This window comes from Mandrillus leucophaeus, unplaced genomic scaffold (assembly GCF_000951045.1).
Source record: "Mandrillus leucophaeus isolate KB7577 unplaced genomic scaffold, Mleu.le_1.0 Scaffold261, whole genome shotgun sequence".
Taxonomy (NCBI): Eukaryota; Metazoa; Chordata; class Mammalia; order Primates; family Cercopithecidae; genus Mandrillus; species Mandrillus leucophaeus.
The window spans coordinates 785,023-805,782 of NW_012102710.1; the positions used below are offsets into that span (position 1 = coordinate 785,023).

The following is a 20,760-nucleotide window of genomic DNA, read 5'->3' on the forward strand; positions in this document are numbered from 1 at the left end:
CATGAGAAGGATAACATGATCCCAATCTAACCAGAACATGCCAGACAATTTCCAAATTAGGGACATTATCATAACACCTAACCAATTCTTCTGCAAACCGCCAGTCATCAAAAAACACGCAACATCTGAGAACCAGCCATAGCCAAGAAGAACCCGGAAAGTCACGATCACTAAATGCAACATGGTGTCGTGCTGGGTTCCGGGACAGGAAAACAACAATAGGAGCTGAAAATGTAGGTCTACACCAAACCTGCACATGCATGTTTATAGCAGCTCTATTCACCGTTGTCAAAATTTAGAGGCATCCAAAATGTCCTAGATGAATGAATAAATGAACTTGGGTACATCCAATCCATGGAATTTTAGTAGTAGGTGAATGAATAAAGGGACTTAGATATATCCAATCATTGGAATTTTATCAGCACTTAAAAGAAATGTGCTATCAAGTTATAAAAAACACAGCGAAACCTTAAGTGCATATTACTAAGTAAAAAGTCAATATAAAAAGGTTACATACTGTATGATTCCAACTATATGACGTTCTTAAAAAGACAAAACTGTGGAGACAGTAAAACGATCAGCAGTTGTCAGGGGTTGTAGGGGATGGAGTGGTAAGTAGGCAGAACACAGAGAATTTTTAGGGCAGCTAAACTATTCTGTATGATACCATAGTGGTAGGTATTGTCATTATACCTTTCTTAGTTAATTGATATTATGCATGTCATTATACATTTCTCAGAACTCAAAGAATGTACAGCACTTGGAGTGAACCTAATGGAAATGATGGACATTGGGTGATAATGACATGTTAACACAGTTTTATTACTTACAGTAAATGTACTACCCTGGTTCATGATGTTGAGGGTGGAGGAGACTGCCTGCATGTGGCGAGGGGTACAAGGAACTTTTGATACTTTCCACTCAATTGTGCTATGAATATAAAACTACTCTAAAAAATAAAGTCTGTCAATAATAACACTAATAAAAAACTAGAACAATAGGTAAATTCTAAGCAAGTCTGAAGAAAATATGGACTTCAATTGACAACAATGTATCAATATTTGTTAATTAGTTGTGACAAATGTACCATAGTAATTAACAGGTAAATAGGGAACCCATGTGAGAAGTGGAATGATAACTATCTTTGCAATTCTCTGTAAACCTAAAATTACTCTAAAACTTTAAAAAAATTTTTAAAGGGGCAGAGAGAGGAGAGTTCCACAATTTATCAATGTATGGGTACATTACCTCATTTGCAGTGGCCTCCAGATAATTCTTCTCTAATTGTGTTTCAGACACTGTGCTTGGTCCGCCTAAGCCTTGGCTCCACATCCATCCCATGAGGACCTGGGCCAACTTTCCTCCTGGGGTTCTCATGAAATGGGCCTTTATGTACTCATCCCCAGGAGTTACAGAGCACCTCCGTGCTGGGAGCATGGGGGAGGCGGAAGGGCCTGAAGCTACTGGAAACTGCTATGCACCGCATGGCCAGGGCTCTGTGTCCTCTGCTGTCTCCCCAGAGCCATTGTAAAAGGACATCGTTTCCTAAGTTCATGGAGATGTGAGGAAAGCTTGGGGAAACAGCCTTAGCGCAGTGCCCGGCACACTGTGAGCTCATTGGAGGAAGCGTGTATTTCTTCCTGTGGACATCCATGAAGGCGTGGAGTAGCATGCAGAGTGTCAGGAGCCTATGACACCAACAGAGAGGGGCTCGCACTGGAGCCTGGCCTTGAAGGATGAAGTGGTATGTGCCAGGCAGAGTGGGTCGGGAAGGGGATCCCAAGTGCAGGGAACAGCAGAGGCAAAGGCAGTCAGTGGGCGTATGCATGGAGTATCTGCAAATGGTGGGACAGGGTTTCAGTGTGGCCAGATTGCAGTGTGTGTGTGCATGTGTGCGTGTGTCTGTCCCTGTGTGTCAGTGTCTCTGTGTGTGATTCTGTGTGTGTGTGCCTATGAGCATGTGTGTGCATGTGTCTATGTGTCAGTGTGTGTGTCTCTGTGTGTCTACAAGTGTGTGGTGTCTTTGTGTTTGTGTGTGAGTGTGTCAGTGTGTGTTTGTGTGTGTCTTTGTATGTGTATCAGTGTGTATGTGTATTTATGTGTCTGGGTGTGAGTACCTGGAAATGAGGTTGGAATGGCAGCATGAGCCAAGGAGGTGACTGCCCCACAGCCTGCTCTGATGCTGTGCCGCTGAGTCTAAAATGGAAAGAGCAAAGCAGACGCTGGGATGAGAGTCACAGGAAGGGGAAGGGCCCCAAGGAGCCAGTGGGGAGTGTGCAGTGTCACCTGGCAAAGCTCGGAGAAGCACTTCCCAGAAAGACCCCGGAGTCCACATGTTTCCTTGTAAATATGTTTTGTGTTCCAGCTGCAATCTGCCTCCGAAGAATCTGCCTGCCTCCCAAGGATCAAGTAGAATTTTCCATTTGGTAGGAGACTCCCGTTGTTGAGCAAAGCAGCTTTGCCTTGCCTATGTCCAAATAATCCTCCAAAATACTGCATGAGAGAGCCTGTTCGTGGAGGTCAGGGCCTGAGTGGGGTGTTTGTGAGGATAGTGAGGATGGACACTTGGGTGAGGCAATTTTAGGAGAGAGGCACACAGCTTCAGAAAGGGCTGCTTCCGACACATTCATGCAGAGACTGAGCCTCTGAGTGAATCAGTCAACATCTATAGCTATGACCATGGAATTCTCAAACAGGTGGATCGTTCATAAAATCCAAACACAGTTACAAGTTTTGTCCTGCATATCATTGAGCTACAATTTTATTTTTAGAAAATTTTAATTAGGTGTCAACCAATTTCATATAAACACATCTGGATTTCGGGACGTCACTTTAAAAACCAGAAAGTGTGACAACACTGAACCTAATCCCTGCATCTTTTCAGTCAATTGGCGATGAGTGTTGACCTCTACAGAGGCAGAGACTCTCTAGTTTGCCACAGTCCCCATCACTCCCTATTGCCTTATCTCAAACCCAAAAGTCAGTTGCCAGTTAATATCACACTTAAACAATAGTTTTCTTACGGCTGAATTAAGGAAAGGTGAATAATTTCTTGTTCTGAAAAATCTATGAAAGGTGAGGTGATAACATATAACGAGGGCCACATCTTCCCTGTAGAAGTGAGTTTCTTTTTAAATGCTTCATATGTAAATAATAAATGTCTGTTTTCAAAGAATACAACTGAAGACCTTATTATGAGGCAAAACGATTCTGCTCCACTTTATGATAACAGCTTAGCCCAGTAAAAATTTAGTACACAGCTCTAAAGGAGATGTTGTTATTGTCAGCACACTGCAAATGGATGATGGGAGAGGCTCAGTGGTTAGGGCATAGCACTCAGCTAAACACATCTGTGGCCAGGATTCCACCGGGGTCATTCCGGTGTGAGACTGTGCCTGTAGCAGGCAGGGCAGCCTAAGCTCTCCGAATGAGACCTGAAGGTAAATATTTTCAACAGTAATCTTATATTAAAAATTCCCTCTTTACCAGCCTCTTGGAGCCTCGTAGAATCAGGGAATTTCCCTACTTCTAGAATCAGGGAATCCTCTGCTTATGTGGTAACTTCAGATGGAAAAAGGAACTCAGACACTAAGAAAGCTTCGGTAACTTCAGTCACCCATTCAACAAATATTTATTGAGAGTGGCAGGCAGGAAGAGATCAGACCATGGATGTAGAGAATCTCACATTTAATTTTGAGATCTTCCTTTTCCTGCCTCTGTGACCTTGGACAAGCTATTGCATATCTCCAGAACCAATTCCTGGTTTTGTAAAAGAGGAAGAATCATTGCATTCCCTACCAGAGCGGATGTGATGAGGGAAAAGGAGAAATCAGGTAAAATGGGCTCAGTAGTTTGGCAGCTCAGATCATGTCATTATTGTTATTTTACTTCTCCATAGACATCACTGCTGGGGTCCTCTCCCCATCAGGGAGGGTCATTGCAAGGCTGAGTTGTCCTCCTATCCAGGCCACAGGGTGGACAGGGAAGGGCCTAGAGGAAGCGTTTAATGGCATGCAGGTAACCCCCCCTTTTCACTGGATTACATCCAGCACTTTCCCTGCAGGAACTGGCTCCCTTGGAGGGGCGTGACTGGGAGGAGCTGTGAGTAAGGTGCCATAGTGTTATAAAAACCCAGTGAGTGTTGTAAAAACCCAGTCAGCCTGCCTCCTGTTGAATAGTCCACCCTCCTTGCACTCTACCTGAGACAGCTGCAGCCTGCAATTCACTCCCACCTCCTGGGATTGCACTGGATCGGTGTGCTCAGAACAAGGTAAAAGCCTTGCTCCTTTAACAGCTTTATTACCTGCCACCACTTATCACTCCACCAAGGGCCTGGAGTTCCTTGGGCCTGCATTCCATCATGGGCAGGTGGGGGCTGAGCCCCACGTCCGTGAGAAATGACTGGGTGTTTTTCTGGCATATCTCATCTCCTCTTCACCATTTATTGCTGTTCTCTGCCCTTTTGTGATTGTCTTTCTCCTCCTTAACCCTAGAAGATGGCCAACTTCTAGGGTAGAAATCAGATCAGGACCATTTCCTGGGCCTGCCTCTTTTTATAAAAATTCTGTGCTTTGTTTTAAATGGAGCACAAATAATACAAATCATCTTATCATTATGTGTTATATCAAACTAAATTGTCATCATTCATAGTTGTTTTTCTTATTCTTTGGCAATGTTTTTAAAGGGCAGAGTAAATGTGAAAAGCAAAAAGTGATCAATCAGGGGTGACAGAAAGGAATAAGGAGATTGATCTGGCTACCCATACCAGCTTTGAACTTGCCCACTATGAGATCCTGAGCAATTTATTTACCTGTCTGAGCCTTAAGAGTCAGAGCTGTCACCCGGGATGACATATTAATAGCTAACTGGAAGGGCTCTTGCGTGGATTTAGCAAGGTGAGAATCAAACCCTAGACCAGTACTTAGCATATAGGAGGTGTCATATAGAAATTGGCTTCTCTTCTCCTGTTAAGCATGGGTTTTTAATTGTACACATGATCAGATCCATGTAGTTCAGTGTGACATTGATGTTCATCCTATTGATTCAATGATTTCTCATGATCCTTGTCTTCGATCTTGTAGTGTGAACTATCTGGTTGAAATTCACCTGTCTCCATCCTGGTTCACTTTGTGCAGGCAAATCAGATGACCACCACACCTTACACCTTTCCTTAAACTCTTACTTCCCCCAAAAAAGCTCCCCCACCCCCACAAGCCCAGCCACCCCACCCAAACCCCAGGCATGTTCAACTCTGGGTCAACATCACCTTTCATGATGTTTACCACGTCCTTTCTCATTTTGGGCATCTGTCACGTCTTTTCTCATTTCGGGCATCCATGCCCATATGGAGTCAGGAGATAGAAATCCAGTGCTTTGGAGCTGAAAGAAAGTTTGGAGCAGTAACTTGTTTCAGATCAGAGACAGAGATGATGAGACAGATTCCCTGATCAATGCTATTTAAATTCTGCCAAAGAGTGGCCTCTAAGCTCTTTCAAGTCTGAGACTTTGTCAATCATGGTGATTTCTTCAACACCTAGTCTAGTGCGTGGCATATAGTAGGTGCTCAGTAAATGCTTGTTAAATGAGTGAATGAAAGAGTGAGGAGTGAGCAAATGCAGGAGTTAATGAGTGCGTAAATGATAAATGAGAATCCGTGAGGCTCCAGAGAGTGGTAGTTTTGTGATACTCAAGACTCAAGTCAAGTGGAAATGTGAGTAGACAGGCTGTTTGTCTAGTGACTCCAGGAGCCAGAAGCGTTCTTGGTCTACTCTGAAATCAGGCAGGTACCTGTCAGGGTAGGGGGAGGCCAGTGTGTAGTCCTGCATAGCTGAACTGCTGCCTGCCACTCACTCACCTGCCTTTTGTCAAACAGGTGCCCGCCCAGCTGCAGCCATGAGGATCCGTAGCCTCACCCTGCTCTCCTTCCTCCTACTGGCTGCTCAGGTGCTCCTGGTGGAGGGGGAAAAAAAAGTGAAGAATGGACTTCACAGCAAAGTGGTCTCAGAACAAAAGGACACTCTAGGCAACACCCAGATTAAGCAGAAAAACAGGCCTGGGAACAAAGGCAAGTTTGTCACCAAAGACCAAGCCAACTGCAGATGGGCTGCGACTGAGCAGGAGGAGGGCATCTCTCTCAAGGTTGAGTGCACTCGATTGGACCATGAATTTTCCTGTGTCTTTGCTGGCAATCCAACCTCGTGCCTAAAGCTCAAGGATGAGAGAGTCTATTGGAAACAAATTGCCCGGAATCTGCGCTCACAGAAAGACATCTGTAGATATTCCAAGACAGCTGTGAAAACCAGAGTGTGCAGAAAGGATTTTCCAGAATCCAGTCTTAAGCTAGTCAGCTCCACTCTATTTGGGAACACAAAGCCCAGGAAGGAGAAAACAGAGATGTCCCCCAGGGAGCACATCAAGGGCAAAGAGACCACCCTCGCTAGCCTAGCAGTGACCGAGACCATGACCACCAAAGCTCCCGAGTGTGTGGAGGACCCAGATACGGCAAACCAGAGGAGGACTGCCCTGGAGTTCTGTGGAGAGACTTGGAGCTCTCTCTGCACATTCTTCCTCAGAATAATACAGGACACGTCATGCTGATGAGGTCAAAAGAGAATGGGTTCCCTTAAGACATGTCAGGTCATAAGTCCCTCTGTACACCATAAAGCTCTCTACAGTCGCCCCCAAAATATGAACTTTTGTGCTAAGTGAGTGCAACAAAAATATTTAAACAGATTTTGTAATTTTTGCTTTTGTGTTTTGGAATTTGCTTTATTTTTCTTGGAGGTGAGGTTCAGAGGCTGTTTCCTGCAGCGTGTATTTCCATGGCGCACACAGCTATGTGTTTGAGCAGTGAAGAGTGTTTGAGCTGAATGAACCAGAGTGATAATTTCAGCGCAATGAACTTTCTGCTGAATTAATGGTAATAAAACTCTGGGTGTTTTTCAGAAATACATTCCAACATTGCTTGGTTTCTCTGTGTCTGTTCCCAAATAAACTCATAAAGTAGTCCCCATATATCAATGGAAAAACTGTCTAAATAGCAACTTCTAGTTCCCCACCCTGCTCAAGTTATATCTTCCCAGAATCCTTCTTTATAATTGTATCCATTGGTCTGTGGTGTTTGGTGCTTATTGAAGCACAATAATTAAGATCCCTGTTTTCAGGTGGGATACCTGGTACATGATGTGATTAAATCATTTGTCAGGGACTCATAGATGGTAAGAGGGGAGGTAGGATTGGAACCCAGGAGTTCTGACAGCTGAGTCTGCAGGGTTGAGGAACCTCTCCTACTGATGCATGTCAGAGATGCCCATTCCCTCCCCAACCCGAAGGACCCCTGCCTTGCAAAGCTCATTTCTGGAGAAGAAATGAGCTTCATTTCTTCATTCTTCATTCTTGGAGAAGGAAGGCCTAGTTAAGTACAGTGGCCCATGATAAGGGCTGTAAAGGAAGGGGGAGAGGGCTATAAGGAAAACCAGAGAGAGGAGGCAGAAACTGCTGTAAGATCTGGGCTTGAGTGTAACAGGGGAGGTAATAGTGGAGCTGGATTTTGGAAAGAGTATCTGTAGGAATAAAATGGGGCAAAGTGGAGGCACTTTAGGCATTTGATAACATGAATGAAAGTGAATAGATGGGAAGTTCCAGATTCTGGGAGAGGTCAGGTATCTGGGATCAGATGGGATGCAGCGATGAGACTGCCATTATTCATTTATACGTTAATATGAAGGATCTGAAAGTTGTATTTTAAGAGTTTGGGAGAGAGGATGAACTGTCCCCAATGCCTTGTCACAATTTCACAACCAGGGAAAAGAGGAGCAGAAGATGATGAAAGCACTGTTCTTTAGCATGTCTGATGGTGGCAGGGAGGAATGGCAGGTGGGGTGGGAGGAAAGCCTTTTACATTCACCAACCTACTGGGATGCACACTGAGGATGTCAGAGGCCAATCCACAGTGCCACAGTCGCAGAGCGACATTTGGATGTCATCATGATCATCAACAAAACGAACACTTATCTCTTATCTGCTATGATCAAGCACTGTGCTAAGGCTTTCCCATGGATGGTGCATTTATTCATTCACTCACTCATTCAACATATAACTTACAGGGCACTGACTCACGCCAGGTTGTGTTCCAGGCACCAGAGATACAGCCACGGATGTCCAAGAGATGAGTGCTCTGCCCTCCCGGAACAGTGGGAAAAGTGATGATGAGTTCATGATTACACATGAGTTAAAGACTATTAAAGCAAGGGAAGGGGACAAAGTGATCGAGGGTAATGAGCTTTAGATGGGGTGATCAGGAAATGCCCATCAGGAGGTGACTTTTGAGCCTAGACCTAAAAGGAGGAATCAAGCCAGGAAACTCTCCTGAGTAAGAATGTTCCAAACAGAGGGACCAGTCAGAACAAATGCCCTGAAATCATGGTTAATCTATTATTCCATCTTATTTGCCCCTTCTCTATGCCAGGAACTCTTCCAGACGTGAGAAATAGCAACCAAGGAAAGAGAAAAACTCCCTGTCTTCATGGCACTTCCATTCCCATGACAGGGATCATGATTGGCGTGTCGGAGAAATGTCCAAGAGGGTGGGGTCACTGGTCACTGTAGGATGGGGCCTGGGGCCTGACCTGTGAACCCTACCACCAACTCCAAGAGCACTGAAGCAACATTCCAGACCCTCCCCAAGCTCCTTCAAGTCACACCAGAGAAAGAATATTTTCCCTTAAGGTCTACACAGGCTTTAGGCAGCCTGTGGCCCCCTCCTCCACATATATAACATAGCCCTGAGATAGAAAAAGACTGATAATCCCCTCCAGCAGTCATTCAACAGTCATCAGGTTTGTTATGGGTTGGCATGAACATTGGAGAACAGACCCAAAGCCTCCTTAAACTCCTCCAGGCCCACAGTTGCTGGTTCGAGTTCACTCCTGGCCTCTGGCCACTGGCAGAACTGGAAGGAGTTTTGCCTCTACCATAGAAGAGTGACCTGGATCTTGGCACAAAGTTTGCTTCTGCTGATAGATAACCAGTCTCAAGGCTAATTATTTAATCTTCTGAGCAGAAATGAGCTCATCTTGACAATGGAATCATGAAACCCACCCACTGTGAAGGGTCCTGAAACACTAACAATATCTCTGAATTTCTTAATACTATGCCAATAGTTAGATAATAGTTGTTCAACACCACTGACCATTTAAAGTCCACAGCAGGAGACTGAATTGTAGAGGGAAGTCAAAAGTCCCAGTGAAAACTCTCTAACTGTGGGAGGTTTTTGGTTTTGTTTGTTTGTTTCTGTAGTACAAGTGGCCAGGAGCCACCCTTATGGATCACCCACTATGTGTCAGTGGTTTTGCTCCATTGTCTCATGAATCCCCCACAACTCCATCCAGTAGAAGTCTCACCCTCATTTTCTTGATGAGGAAAGTGAGGCTGAGAGAAGCTGAGGAACCTGCCTGGGATATGAAGTTATGAAGTGGCAGAGCCTATAACGAGAATCCCTGGCCTGGAGGCCCCAAGCCCTTTCTGCTCTGAAGTGCATGATTTTCTTCACTTGGTGAGCGAAGAGTGACATTTATGGTCTCTGGATGTGGGCCAAACTTGACAATGAACAAGATCCATCAGTCCATTCCACATATATATCCTCTTCCTTGTCCTTACAGAGAGAAAGTTCTAGAAGTGAACACTTCCACTGCACTCAGCCTCTGATCATAGTCGCATGCTGAGGGGACATTTTAAGAACACAGTAAAAAGAAATATGTAAATAGAGGCTCCACAAACTTTACATTGACTTTCTTTTTTACCTTTTATTCTTTCTTTCTTTTTTTTTTTTTTTTTTGAGATGGAGTTTTGCTCTTGTTAGCATGATCTCGGCTCACTGCAACATCTGCCTCCAAGGTTCAATCGATTCTCTGACCTCAGCCTCCCGAGTAGCTGGGATTACAGGCACCCACCATCACACCCAGCTAATTTTTGTATTTTTAGTAGAGATAGGGTTTCAACATGTTGGCCAGGCTGGTCTCAAACCCTTGACCTCAGGTGATCCACCCATCTTGGCCTCCCAGAGTGCTGGGATTATAGGCATGAGCCACCATGCCTGGCTACATTGACTTCTATTCACCTTAGTGCTACATATTTTCTCCCTGAGAACTTTCTGGATATGAAGCAGAGAAGCCACCTTTCTCTGTGTGTGTGATCTTTAAGATATGACTTGTTTTGACAGCAAAAGATGGAAATTTTTAGGTAGGTAAGATGTGCTGAAGAATAGCATATTTGTATCCCCTAAAGCCACTCAGAAGTGGGAATGTCTCTCTTCCCTTATAAAACCATATCTCAGCAGAAAGAGGGCCTCTTCCCTGCAGCACCCCAGCTCTGTGTGGTAACTCACAGTCACACCAGTGCTGACTTGAATTTCTGGAATCCAACATATCTCACCTAGCCTCTTTCCCCAGCCTCTCTCTGAAGTTGTTTTTGGCAGAACCAGCCAAGAATGCCAAAGTGTTTGGGGTTGAAAGCTTTCAAGCAGATATGACGCCAGCCATCCTCTGATGTGTTGGTTTGCTTAATGTGCTGTGTACAATTCTCACCTTGAAATGTCTCACTCAAAAATACTTCATGCAACAATATCCGAGAAAATCTTTATGAGACTCCCTCTGAAGAATGGGAGGAATGGGGAGAAGATTCTAGAAGAAAGCTGGCTTGGGACCTGGAGAACTTGAGGTGGGCTATCCAGGGGGAGTTTTCATAAAGTAGTTGAAAATGTGTGATACGCTTTGGCTGTGTCCCCATCCAAATCACATCTTGAATTGTAGCTCCCCTAATTCTCACATGTCATGAGAGGGACCCAGTGGGAGGTAATTGAATCATGAGGGGCAGGTGTTTCCCATGCTGTTCTCATGACAGTAAGTCTGATGAGATCTGATGGTTTTATAAAGGGTAGTTTCCCTTCACAAGCTCTCTCTTGCCTGCAGCCACGTAAGACATGACTTTGCTCCTCATTTGCCTTCAGCCATGATTGGGAGGCCTCCCTAGCCATGTGGAACTGTGATTCCATTAAACCTCTTTCCTTTATAAATTACCCGGCCTCAGGTTTGTCTCTATTAGCAGCATGAGAACAGACTAATACAAAGTGGGTAATAACACAGCAGAAATGAAATCTGTCTTGTCCACCATCGTAGCCCTGGTGCTCAGTGCATGCCCAGCACACAGTGGATCCTCCATAAATATTGGTTGAGTGCATGAAAGAGAAAGAGAGAAATCACTGCAGGGGCAATGATTATGGGCTCCAGAGTAAAAGAAAAGTGACCTGCAACAAGTTATTTCATCTCACACTTGCCATTTCTAAAATGGGTCTGGAATACGTATCCAATAAGAACTGATCACAATTAAAACCTAAATCTTGGTCCTTACACATATGTATTCTCATTAAATATTTGCTATAAGTACGTGAATGAAAGAACCAGTTAGCTGAGAGAGGAGATAAGAAGGCAATTTTCTAAAAGAAGCTACACCAGACTCAAGATAGGCCATGCCAAGGACCTGCCTGTGAGATGGAGCCTGGCTGTGTGCAGCATGATCATGGGGTTCCTAAAGCCTCTACCCAATGGGCCTTAAGAACCCTGTGCTCATGAACTTCACAGAAGCACTTTGCATGACGAAGGAGGAAGATGGAGACAAAGCTGGCACCTATGAGCAGCCTCTGCGACTTTCTTAACCTGACTTCCAGCTCACTTCCTACAGGCTCCTCCTGCTCAGGCTCCTGGGCATCTGCTTGCCCTGAAGACCCTCCTGTGGGTACAGCAGCCCCTACCTTCGCTGCTCTTAGATCTTGGTGCTCAGGTGAGCCACTGATAAGAATAAGGATGCCACTTGCTGTGGGTGCTGGGTGAGCAGATAATGGATCTGCTTCGCTTCCCACTCTATTCTCAGCACCCACCCAGTGCATGGCAGCTGCTCAATAAACCTCAGAGGTTACCGAAGCGTTTCTCAACCTCGACACTGTTGAAAGTTTGGGCTGATAATTTCCTGGAGTAGGGAAAAGCCCTGTGCATGCCTGGCTGTGGAGTAGCATCCCTGGCCCATAGTACCCAGATGACTGTAGCAACCTTCCCCCTGTTATGACAACCAAAAATATCTCCAGAAGTTGCTAAGTGCCTCCTGGGGACAAAGTTACCCACAGTAGAGAACAACTGAACTACGGTGAAGTTGCAGCACACTCACAATTCACTTAGGCTCCTTCAACAATATGTGTCCTGCTGCGGAGGGGGAAAGAGAGAAGTGTAAAGACATCAATACTATAAGCAATTTAATCCACCCTTGGATGCAGTGAAAATATGCCCAGTATGTGCTTGAGAAAGCAGATGGGAGTTTGCTGCTTTTCTCTCTGTCTCTGGTCTTCCAGTGTTTAAAAATGTGTATTTTATTTTTGCTCTAAATGCAAACCAATGCCTTTATCTGGTACACAATGAAAGACAGGTTGTTAAGCGTAATTTTGACTAAAATAAATTTTTACAAACATAAGCACTGTCTCCAAAACCTGACTGCCAGGCACAATGTGATTTAGTAGTGGCACATTTGCTACCAAATGCTGTCAGAACCAGCATCCAAAGTAAAGCAACAGCCCCCTGCCGTTGAAAGTGGCCAAGGTGAGTGATGTCATAGGAGTGTCCCATAGTTATCTAGGATCCCTCAAAGCTGAAAGTGCCACCTGCTTCTACACCCACTCCCATTAACACGACTGTGAATTCAGTTCCCGGAATCGTCTTTCCCGGACTGAGTATGAAGCTTGCTCTAAGCCAAATACTGGTAACCCCAGGGTAGGCTGGGGTTTTACAACGGCAGGCGTCCAAGGACCCAGATGGACCATCCTGGCGTACGTGCCAATGTTGTTGGAAAAGCCCAGAGCCAAGCCCTTGCACTCTGGGAAACCAGGCAGGGCAAGGGTGGGGAGGGGAGTGGTCATGGTTTCAGAGCAGAAGCAGGTGTGGGGGCCAGACAGGACAAAAAAGTCCTAGCCAACATTTATTAGGTGCTTCCTGCATGCTAGAGGCAGTGGTTCCCAGCCTTGATGCAGGTTAGAATCACCCGGGGAGCTTTAGAAACTCCTGATGACCAAGCTGCACCCCAGAGCAGTCCTATCAGAATTGTAGGGGTGGACAGCTCAGGAATTTTTAAAGCACCCCGAGTGATAGCAACGGACAACCAAAGTGGAGGTCCACTCCTCTGGGCACTGTTCAAACTGCTTTCCCTGCATTAGCTCTTTCATCCTCATGACCACCCGATTGTCAAGACTGTCCAGGGAGTGTAAGGAGTTTTGACAATTTCCAGCGTCACAGAGTTAGTAAGAGCAGAGCCTGGAACCTCTCCAGGCAGCCGTGCTCTCAAGCACTCATATTGAAGCAGAGGAGTCTGCTGTGGAGGCAGCCCCAAGCAGTGGAATGAGCAGGGCCCTGGGTTTGAAATCCATTCTGCCTCCCACTCTCTGGGGAGGCCTCAGGCAGTCATTTCATTTCTCTGATTGTCTTCGCCTTCTTGTCTATGCATTGGGGGAACGTTATCACCACTGCAGAGTGCCGGGAGGATTCAGTGAGATGGTGTTTATGAAGCTCCTGACAACATTTCTGGGGGCATAGCCCAGTGCCCAGTTATTTATTCTTATTATTAGACCACACTGCCAAAAAATGGTTCAGCAGGTGGAAAAGCAGATATTGAAAAGGATCATCAGGAGACATCGACATGCTGGGCCGGGTGCGGTGGCTCACGCCTGTAATACCAGCACTTTGGAAGGCTGAGGCGGGCAGATAACCAGAGGTCAGGAGTTTGAGACCAGCCTGTCCGACACAGTGAAATCCTGTCTCTACTAAAAATACACAAAAAAATTAATCAGGCATGGTGGTGGGCACCTGTAATCCCAGCTACTCAGGAGGCTGATGCAGGAGAATCACTTAAACCTGGGAGGCAGAGGTTGCAGTGAGCTGAGATTGCACCACTGCACTCCAGCCTGGGCAACAGAGTGAGACTCTGTTTCGGAAAAAAAAGACAGAGAGAGGGACTGACATGCTGAAGGGGCAGGTGTCAGGAGTCAAATGTGAAGGCAAAACGGAGGCAACATCCAGGAGGGAGGACCACATAGTCCAATAGACATAGAACATGCAAGAATGGACAAGGCCAGGATGGCTGGGGGCACGGAAGAGGCCATGCCAGGCAGCACCTCCACTGTCAACTGCACACCCTCACCCACACTCTTGATTGTGGCACCTGTGTTTAGCCACTTTGTTGTGTGGAAGATGTTGCGGCCACCCCATCTCCTTTAGTACTCCTTTTTCTCTTCCCTCCCTCTGTCCCCAGCCTATGCCCATTTTCTCCTAAGCCTTGCCTGGAAAAGTTCAGCAGACAACTGACATTTACTAAAAAGAAGCCAAGGTGAGACCCCCTGGCTTCCCTTCCCTACACCTTCAACCAGGGCCCTGCCCCTTTGAAAACAGACATTGAGGCCAGGCGAGGTGGCTCACACCTGTAATTCCAGCACTTTGGGAGGCAGAGCCAGGTGGATCACGAGGTCAGGAGATTGAGACCATCCCGGCTAACACAATGAAACCCCATCTCTACTAGAAATACAAAAAGTTAGCCGGGCGTGGTGGCAGGCGCCTGTAGTCCCAGCTACTCAGGAGGCTGAAGCAGGAGAATTGCTTGAACTGGGGAGGCAGAGGTTGCAGTGAGCCGAGATCACACCACTGCACTCCAGCCTGGGCAATAGACAAGACTCTCTCTCAAAACAAAAAGAAAAAAAAGAAGAAGAAGAAAAAAAAGAAAAGAGACATTGAAAGAAGGAAGGGAGGAAGGAAAAAAGAATGTGCTATTCATTTTTTCTTTTTTTTTTTAGAATTTGAAAGTAATGATTGTACGTAACAACAAACCAACCAGAGAGTACAAACGAGTCAAAGGAAGAAAGAGCACAGGCCCGCCCATTCGAAGGCACCACCCTTCACGCTTGGGCACAAATTCTCCTTAGACACACACACAAATCTTTTAATTGGATGGTAATATCATAGGCTTACATCTTTTCTGTTGCTTAAAATACCACAAATCCAAAAAAAAAAAAATCACAAGCAACGTTGTTGATGGGCTTGTTGCTGCAACATCTTTTTAAGTATGAATCGTGTTTTGTATGTGGATATATTGTAAGTTATGACAGGACCATCCCACTGCTGGAAAATCAGAATGTTGTCAACTGTTTGTTATTATAAACAATGCTATCACAACCCATCCTTAAAGAGAAATCTTTTTTTTAAAAAAAAATCATTCTCCAAGGTTCAAGAGTTTGCTTTTGGCAATCAGGGGGTTTTGGGAATTTTTTTTTTTTTTGAGACAGGGTCTCATTCTGTCACCCAGGCTGGAGTGCAGCTGTGGCACAATCATAGCTCACTGAGGCTTCTAACTCCTGGGCTCAAATGATCCTCCTGCCTCAGCCTCCTGAGTAGCTAGGACTACAGGCTTACACCACCACACCCTGTTAATTTTTTTTAATTTTTTGTAGAGATGGGGTCTCACTGTGTTGCCCAGGATGGTCTGAAACTCCTGGCCTCAAGTAACCCTACCGCCTAGGCCTCCCAAAGAGCTGGGATTACAGGATCAGCTACCGTAACCAGCCAGAAAAAGACTTTCATTATTGAAAAAGTCAAACATTTATAAGCAAAGAGGATCAGAGTAATGAATGTCAGCGTATCCATCATCCAGCCCAAACAACTATCAGCTCGTGGCCCATCTTGTTGCATCTACATGAGATCTCACTCATCCCCACTCCCTGGATTGTTTTGAAACAAATTCCAGACAGCATATCATTTCATTCGTGAGTATTTAACACGTATCTCTCAAAGACAAGGCAAGAGTACGCATGTTTAAAACTCTTGGTATAGACTGCCAAACCGCCTGCCAAAAAATTCTGCAACAGTTCCCATTCCCACCACCAGTATAAGAATGTGGCCAGGTCTTGGCCAGGTTATACACCAACAGTATAAGAATGTGGCCAGGTCTTGGCCAGGTTATACACCACCAGTATAAGAATGTGGCCAGGTCTTTCTCCTCAGTCTTGTCAGCCCCGGATATATCAGTTCAGTGTCCAGTTAAGAAGAGGTGAGGGAATGAGATGAAACTGAAACAGATAGTTCAATAGAGGTGATTAAAAATGGGAAACCAGGCTGGGCATGGTGGCTCACCCCTGTAATCCCAGCGCTTTGGGAGGCCAAGGTGGGTGGATCACCTGAGGTCAGGTTTTTGAGACCAGTCTGGCCAACATGGTAAAACCCGGTCTCTATTAAAAATACAAACATTAGCTGGGCATGGTGACGCATGCCTGTAATCTCAGCTACTGGGGAAGCTGAGGCAGGAGAATCTCTTAAACCCGAGAGGCGGAGTTTAAGTGGGCCGAGATCACGCCATTGCACTCCAGCCTGGGTGACAAGAATGGAAGAACTCTATCTCAAAATAAATAAATAAATAAAATAAAAATGGAAAACCAGTTACAAAGATATTGGAAAAGCCAAAAGGGCAGCCTGGGCACAATGGAGCAATCCAACAGCCAGAAACTTCCCACGGGAAGCCCCAGGGTTGGAATGACAAATGGAGGAGGCAGGGTTGCCAAAGCCCAGGGGCCAGGGCACCCAGTTAGAGCCAGGAAACCTTGGCAGGGCTGCTGCTGCAATGGAACCCTGGTGGGAGGAACCACCCCAGGGACACTGGAGTCACAGTGACTGCTGAAAATGCCACCAGAAACAGAGAGAAGCAATATCTTGGCTTCTTCCCTCCCTCTGCTCCTACTGGCCACACCTAATGAGAAGCAATGAGCAGGGGAGCCTGGGAAATGAGTTTGCATCCACAGCCTCACCCCAACCTCATATAGACCAGTGGGGAAAGTGGGGGGATGGATCTGAGAGCCCGCAGGGCAGTGACAGGCACCCTGAGCATTGCTGCTTTAGTTTAGCTTTTTTAATGAATATGATCTTTTCCGGACCAAAATAATCTTTAAGTCATGAGGGAAGGCATGAGTGTAGACTACAGAGAGAGAAACCACACTACTGGGGAGAATGCAAATGAGGACAACCCATCTTCAGAAGAATCTGTCAATAGCACTCTAAGTTTAAAACCACATTCCAGGCCGGGAGTGGTGGCTCATGCCTGTAATCTCAGCACTTTGGGAAGCTGAGGCGGGTGGATTGCTCTGAGCCCAGGGGTTTAAGACTAGCCTGGGAAACATGGTGAAACCTCATCTCTACAATAAGTACAAAAAATTAGCCAGGCATGGTGGCACACACCTGTAGTCCCATCTACTCAGGAGGGTGAGGCAGGAGGATTGCTTGAGCCCAGGAGTTAGAAGCTGCAGTGAGTTATGATCGTGCTGCCACTGTACTCCAGCCTGGGTGGCTGCACAAGACCCTGTCTCAATAAATAAATAAATAAATAAATAAATACTTTAAATTAATTATTAGTTAATTAATTAAATTTTAAAAATAAAATCACAGTCATTTCCAGAGATTTATGCTATATATATTTGCACATCACAAAGATATGTGTATAAAGATGTTCATGATGACATTGCTTTTCTTCTTCTTTTTTTTTTTTTTTTTTAGTTTTTATTTTATTATTTACAGTACCAAAGACTGGAAGCAATGGATGTACTCACTCATAGGTACTGGCTAAAAAACATGAATGAGTTAGCTGGGATGATTTCTAAGAGAAATCTAAGCTAAATAAATAAAGATTAAAAAACCAGTATGAGTTTCACGTGTCCGCATGTTGATAAATTAATGCATATGTTCAATGTTTCTCAAATGGTAGACAATTGCTTCTCAGATCTCTGGCAACAAGAATTGCCTTTGGGGAGAGGAAGCAGAAGACTGGGATAGAAGAGAGACCTATGTACCTTCACTGCTTTTAAAGTTTGTTCACTCTGCTTTGTATTAGGCTAATCATACGAAATCACCAATACTCTATCATTTTTGACTCCTCAAACAATTTCATATGGTTCAAACTCCTATTCCTTTATTAATTAAAAAGAAGCTGATTTTCAAAAGACCAGCAGGAAGAGCTGCAATTGGCAGGTATGTGATTGGCAGTGCATTTGGAGTTGGCTGTTCTAATAAGACAAGAATGTGACCCAGTAATATACGATTCCATATTTCCTCAGAATTAAATTAGAAAAGGTAGGATGAGGTCCCACAAGCTCGAATCTTCCAGAAGAATCACCATCCCAGGATATCATCCTGATTCTCAACACAATATCGGCATTCAAAGTAGCTCAAAACGAAGGCGTGCTGAGAAGGCAGATGGGGGCTGTGTGTGCTTTTTCATCCACTCCAAGTACTGCCGAGGGCCCCGAACAAACCCAAACTAGGAAGCAGACAATCCCTCTGCAACTCTGAGGGTATTGTGCTTGTATCTGTTTACAGAGCTGAAGTGCAATTTTGTTCACTTTGAGACATAAAAAGAAACTTAATCAATCTTGACAGACTCTGATGAAAAACTCCCCAAGGCCCTTCACATTCCAGAGCCTGGCAGGGAATTCTGGGCCTCTGAAGAGTGACTGGACTTGTTCAGATTCAGCAGGAGCATCTCACGGTGCACATGGGGGCTGCGGCTGCAGAGGTGAAGCACCGGAGGAGGCAAAGTAACACCAGCAAGTGACGAGAGCGTTGGCAGGTACTGAGAGCCATACAGGCTTTATGTCACCACATCCCCCTCAGGAAAGGGCAGCACCTTGCACCATTTTCCAGGTGAGAAATAAGGACAATGAGGAGGTTGAACAACCTGACTAAAGGCATACAGAACCTAGGTCTGTCTTAGTCTGAAGCTCATTCTCCTGATGGTCACCCTGGGTGGGACAAATGCTAAAGACGACAGCTGGTGATGGATGACGGCAGCTAGGAGAGCAGGAGAGGTGGATGCTGGGCAGGTGGAGTTCGCTAGGCACAGGCTGCTTAAGGATGAGATGGGGCAGTGGGCAGTGCATCTCATATCTGCTTTCAACCCTTTAGTAGCTTCTCATCACCTTTGAAATACAATCCACGTTCAGCTCAGAGTACAGGAGGTGTTTTGGGCCCCACTTGCCTGGCCAGTCCGCCTCTGTCCCCCACCTTCATGCCCCTGCTAGACACCATTGCCCAGCAGAGCCCCAGATCCTTCTCTTTCCGCAGTGCACTGTGCCCTATCAAGCCCCCTGCCTCTGCCGGGAGTGCCTTTCCCCCTCACTGTCCTCCCGGCTGACCAAGGGAGTCCGTTTCTAAGACTCCTTCCCCCTCCATCCCTGCCTTTCTCATCCCTAGTTGAGCAGGGACTTCTGTATCTCCTGTGCTTCCCTCTATTATAACACCCTTCCTCCCACTCTTCCTCCCTTCTCCCTTTCTCCTAACTTCCTCTTTCCCTTCTTCTTTCCATCTTTTATTCCTTCTTTCTTTCAACACCTTTTCCTTGAGCACCTACTATATGCCAAGTACTAGACTGCATTTGAAGGAGGATGAAAGTTAGGTAAGTAAAGGTCCTTTCTTCCTAGAGATCATTGTCAAGAGCATGAAACACACAGAGACTGAAAGCTCACAGTTGCCAAATGTTTCTATATGTCCAACACTGTGTTACACTCAGCGCACATGGTTTCATTCATGAACTACCATGATCCTATGAGGTAGCAACTTCTCATCTTCAGAGGGGAAAACTGAGGCAGGACCAGAGTTTGAACACAGGCAACCAACCCATCATTAAATTTTGTGCTCCTACGTGCTAAGAGAAAGGAAGGATTTAATAGGAATGTGTCAAATGCAATGAAAGTGGACAGAGACCTACACCTAACCTGGGACAGACAGAAGCCTTCTAAGAGGTGACGCTTCAGAGGGACATTAGACCATGTAAGGAGGAATGGGAAGGGGGCTGTAGGCAGAGGGCTAGCCTGGGCAAAGGCTTGGAGGTGAGGAAAAGCAAGGCTCCTGTGGAGAAACCCAAGCAGAAGCAGTGGGGTGCTGCTGGGATGCAACGCCTGAGGATAGAATGGGGGAGCACGAAGATGAGAGTCTTAGCAGGAAGCAGGCACAACACACAGGGTGGCTGAGGAGTGTTAATGGGGGCCCTGTTAGCAAGGATGCGGGCACAGTTAAGGGAAACCAACAATGGGTTATGAGACACTTGGGTTAGCAACTACAAGCCCAGGAGCCACCACCTCCCCTAGGCTAAAAGAGGCAAAAAGGGAGACAGAACTCAAGAAAGAACGGCGGCTGCGGCTTTAACACTAGGGACCCCCTCCTGCTACCACTACACACCACTGGAGCTGGAGCTTCTGGTAGAGAGATCTGCAGCTGCGTTGAAACTGAGGCAAGAGAGTAAATATCCCAGCTATTTTTCTCTCCTGCGTTCTGATATCTTTCTATGCCTCCCAGTGGCCAAACCCATCCAGAAGGGAGAAGGCTCAGCTGAGGTGGTCCATGGAGGTCAGCCTTCCAGGTCGGAGAGGGTAGAGAAAGGTGGTGAGTGAGTCCAGAAAGGCAGGTGGAGAATACCCAGCACATGTGGTTAAAGAGTTGATATTTTATCCCACCCGTGTCCAGGCTCCATTGAGGGGTTTTAGGTATGGAGGCAACATGTTCAGATACGGATTTTAATAAAGACCTCTCTGGCAGCAATTCAGTAGACAGAGCCGTGGGCCACGAGGGATGAGCCTGGGAGACCAACTGGACCAGGGAAACAACGGCCAAGGTGGGAGATGGTAAGGCTGAAAAGGGTGTG

The 20,760-nt window shown here is 45.8% G+C and overlaps 1 protein-coding gene across 1 annotated transcript; it reads left to right on the forward strand.

Annotated features, from left to right (window-relative positions):
* The first annotated feature begins 3,779 nt into the window (after positions 1–3,779).
* FGFBP1 (fibroblast growth factor binding protein 1) lies at positions 3,780–6,955 on the forward strand. The gene is made up of 3 exons (XM_011984104.1): positions 3,780–3,833; positions 4,050–4,270; positions 5,873–6,955. Exon 3 carries the CDS (start codon positions 5,893–5,895, stop codon positions 6,595–6,597), a length of 705 nt encoding a protein of 234 aa, XP_011839494.1. The 5' UTR covers positions 3,780–3,833; positions 4,050–4,270; positions 5,873–5,892; the 3' UTR covers positions 6,598–6,955.
* The last annotated feature ends 13,805 nt before the right edge of the window (positions 6,956–20,760 follow it).

Bases quoted from the DNA above. Each gene is read 5' to 3' on its own strand.
- FGFBP1 (XM_011984104.1), top strand. From the start codon at position 5,893: ATGAGGATCCGTAGCCTCACCCTGCTCTCCTTCCTCCTACTGGCTGCT.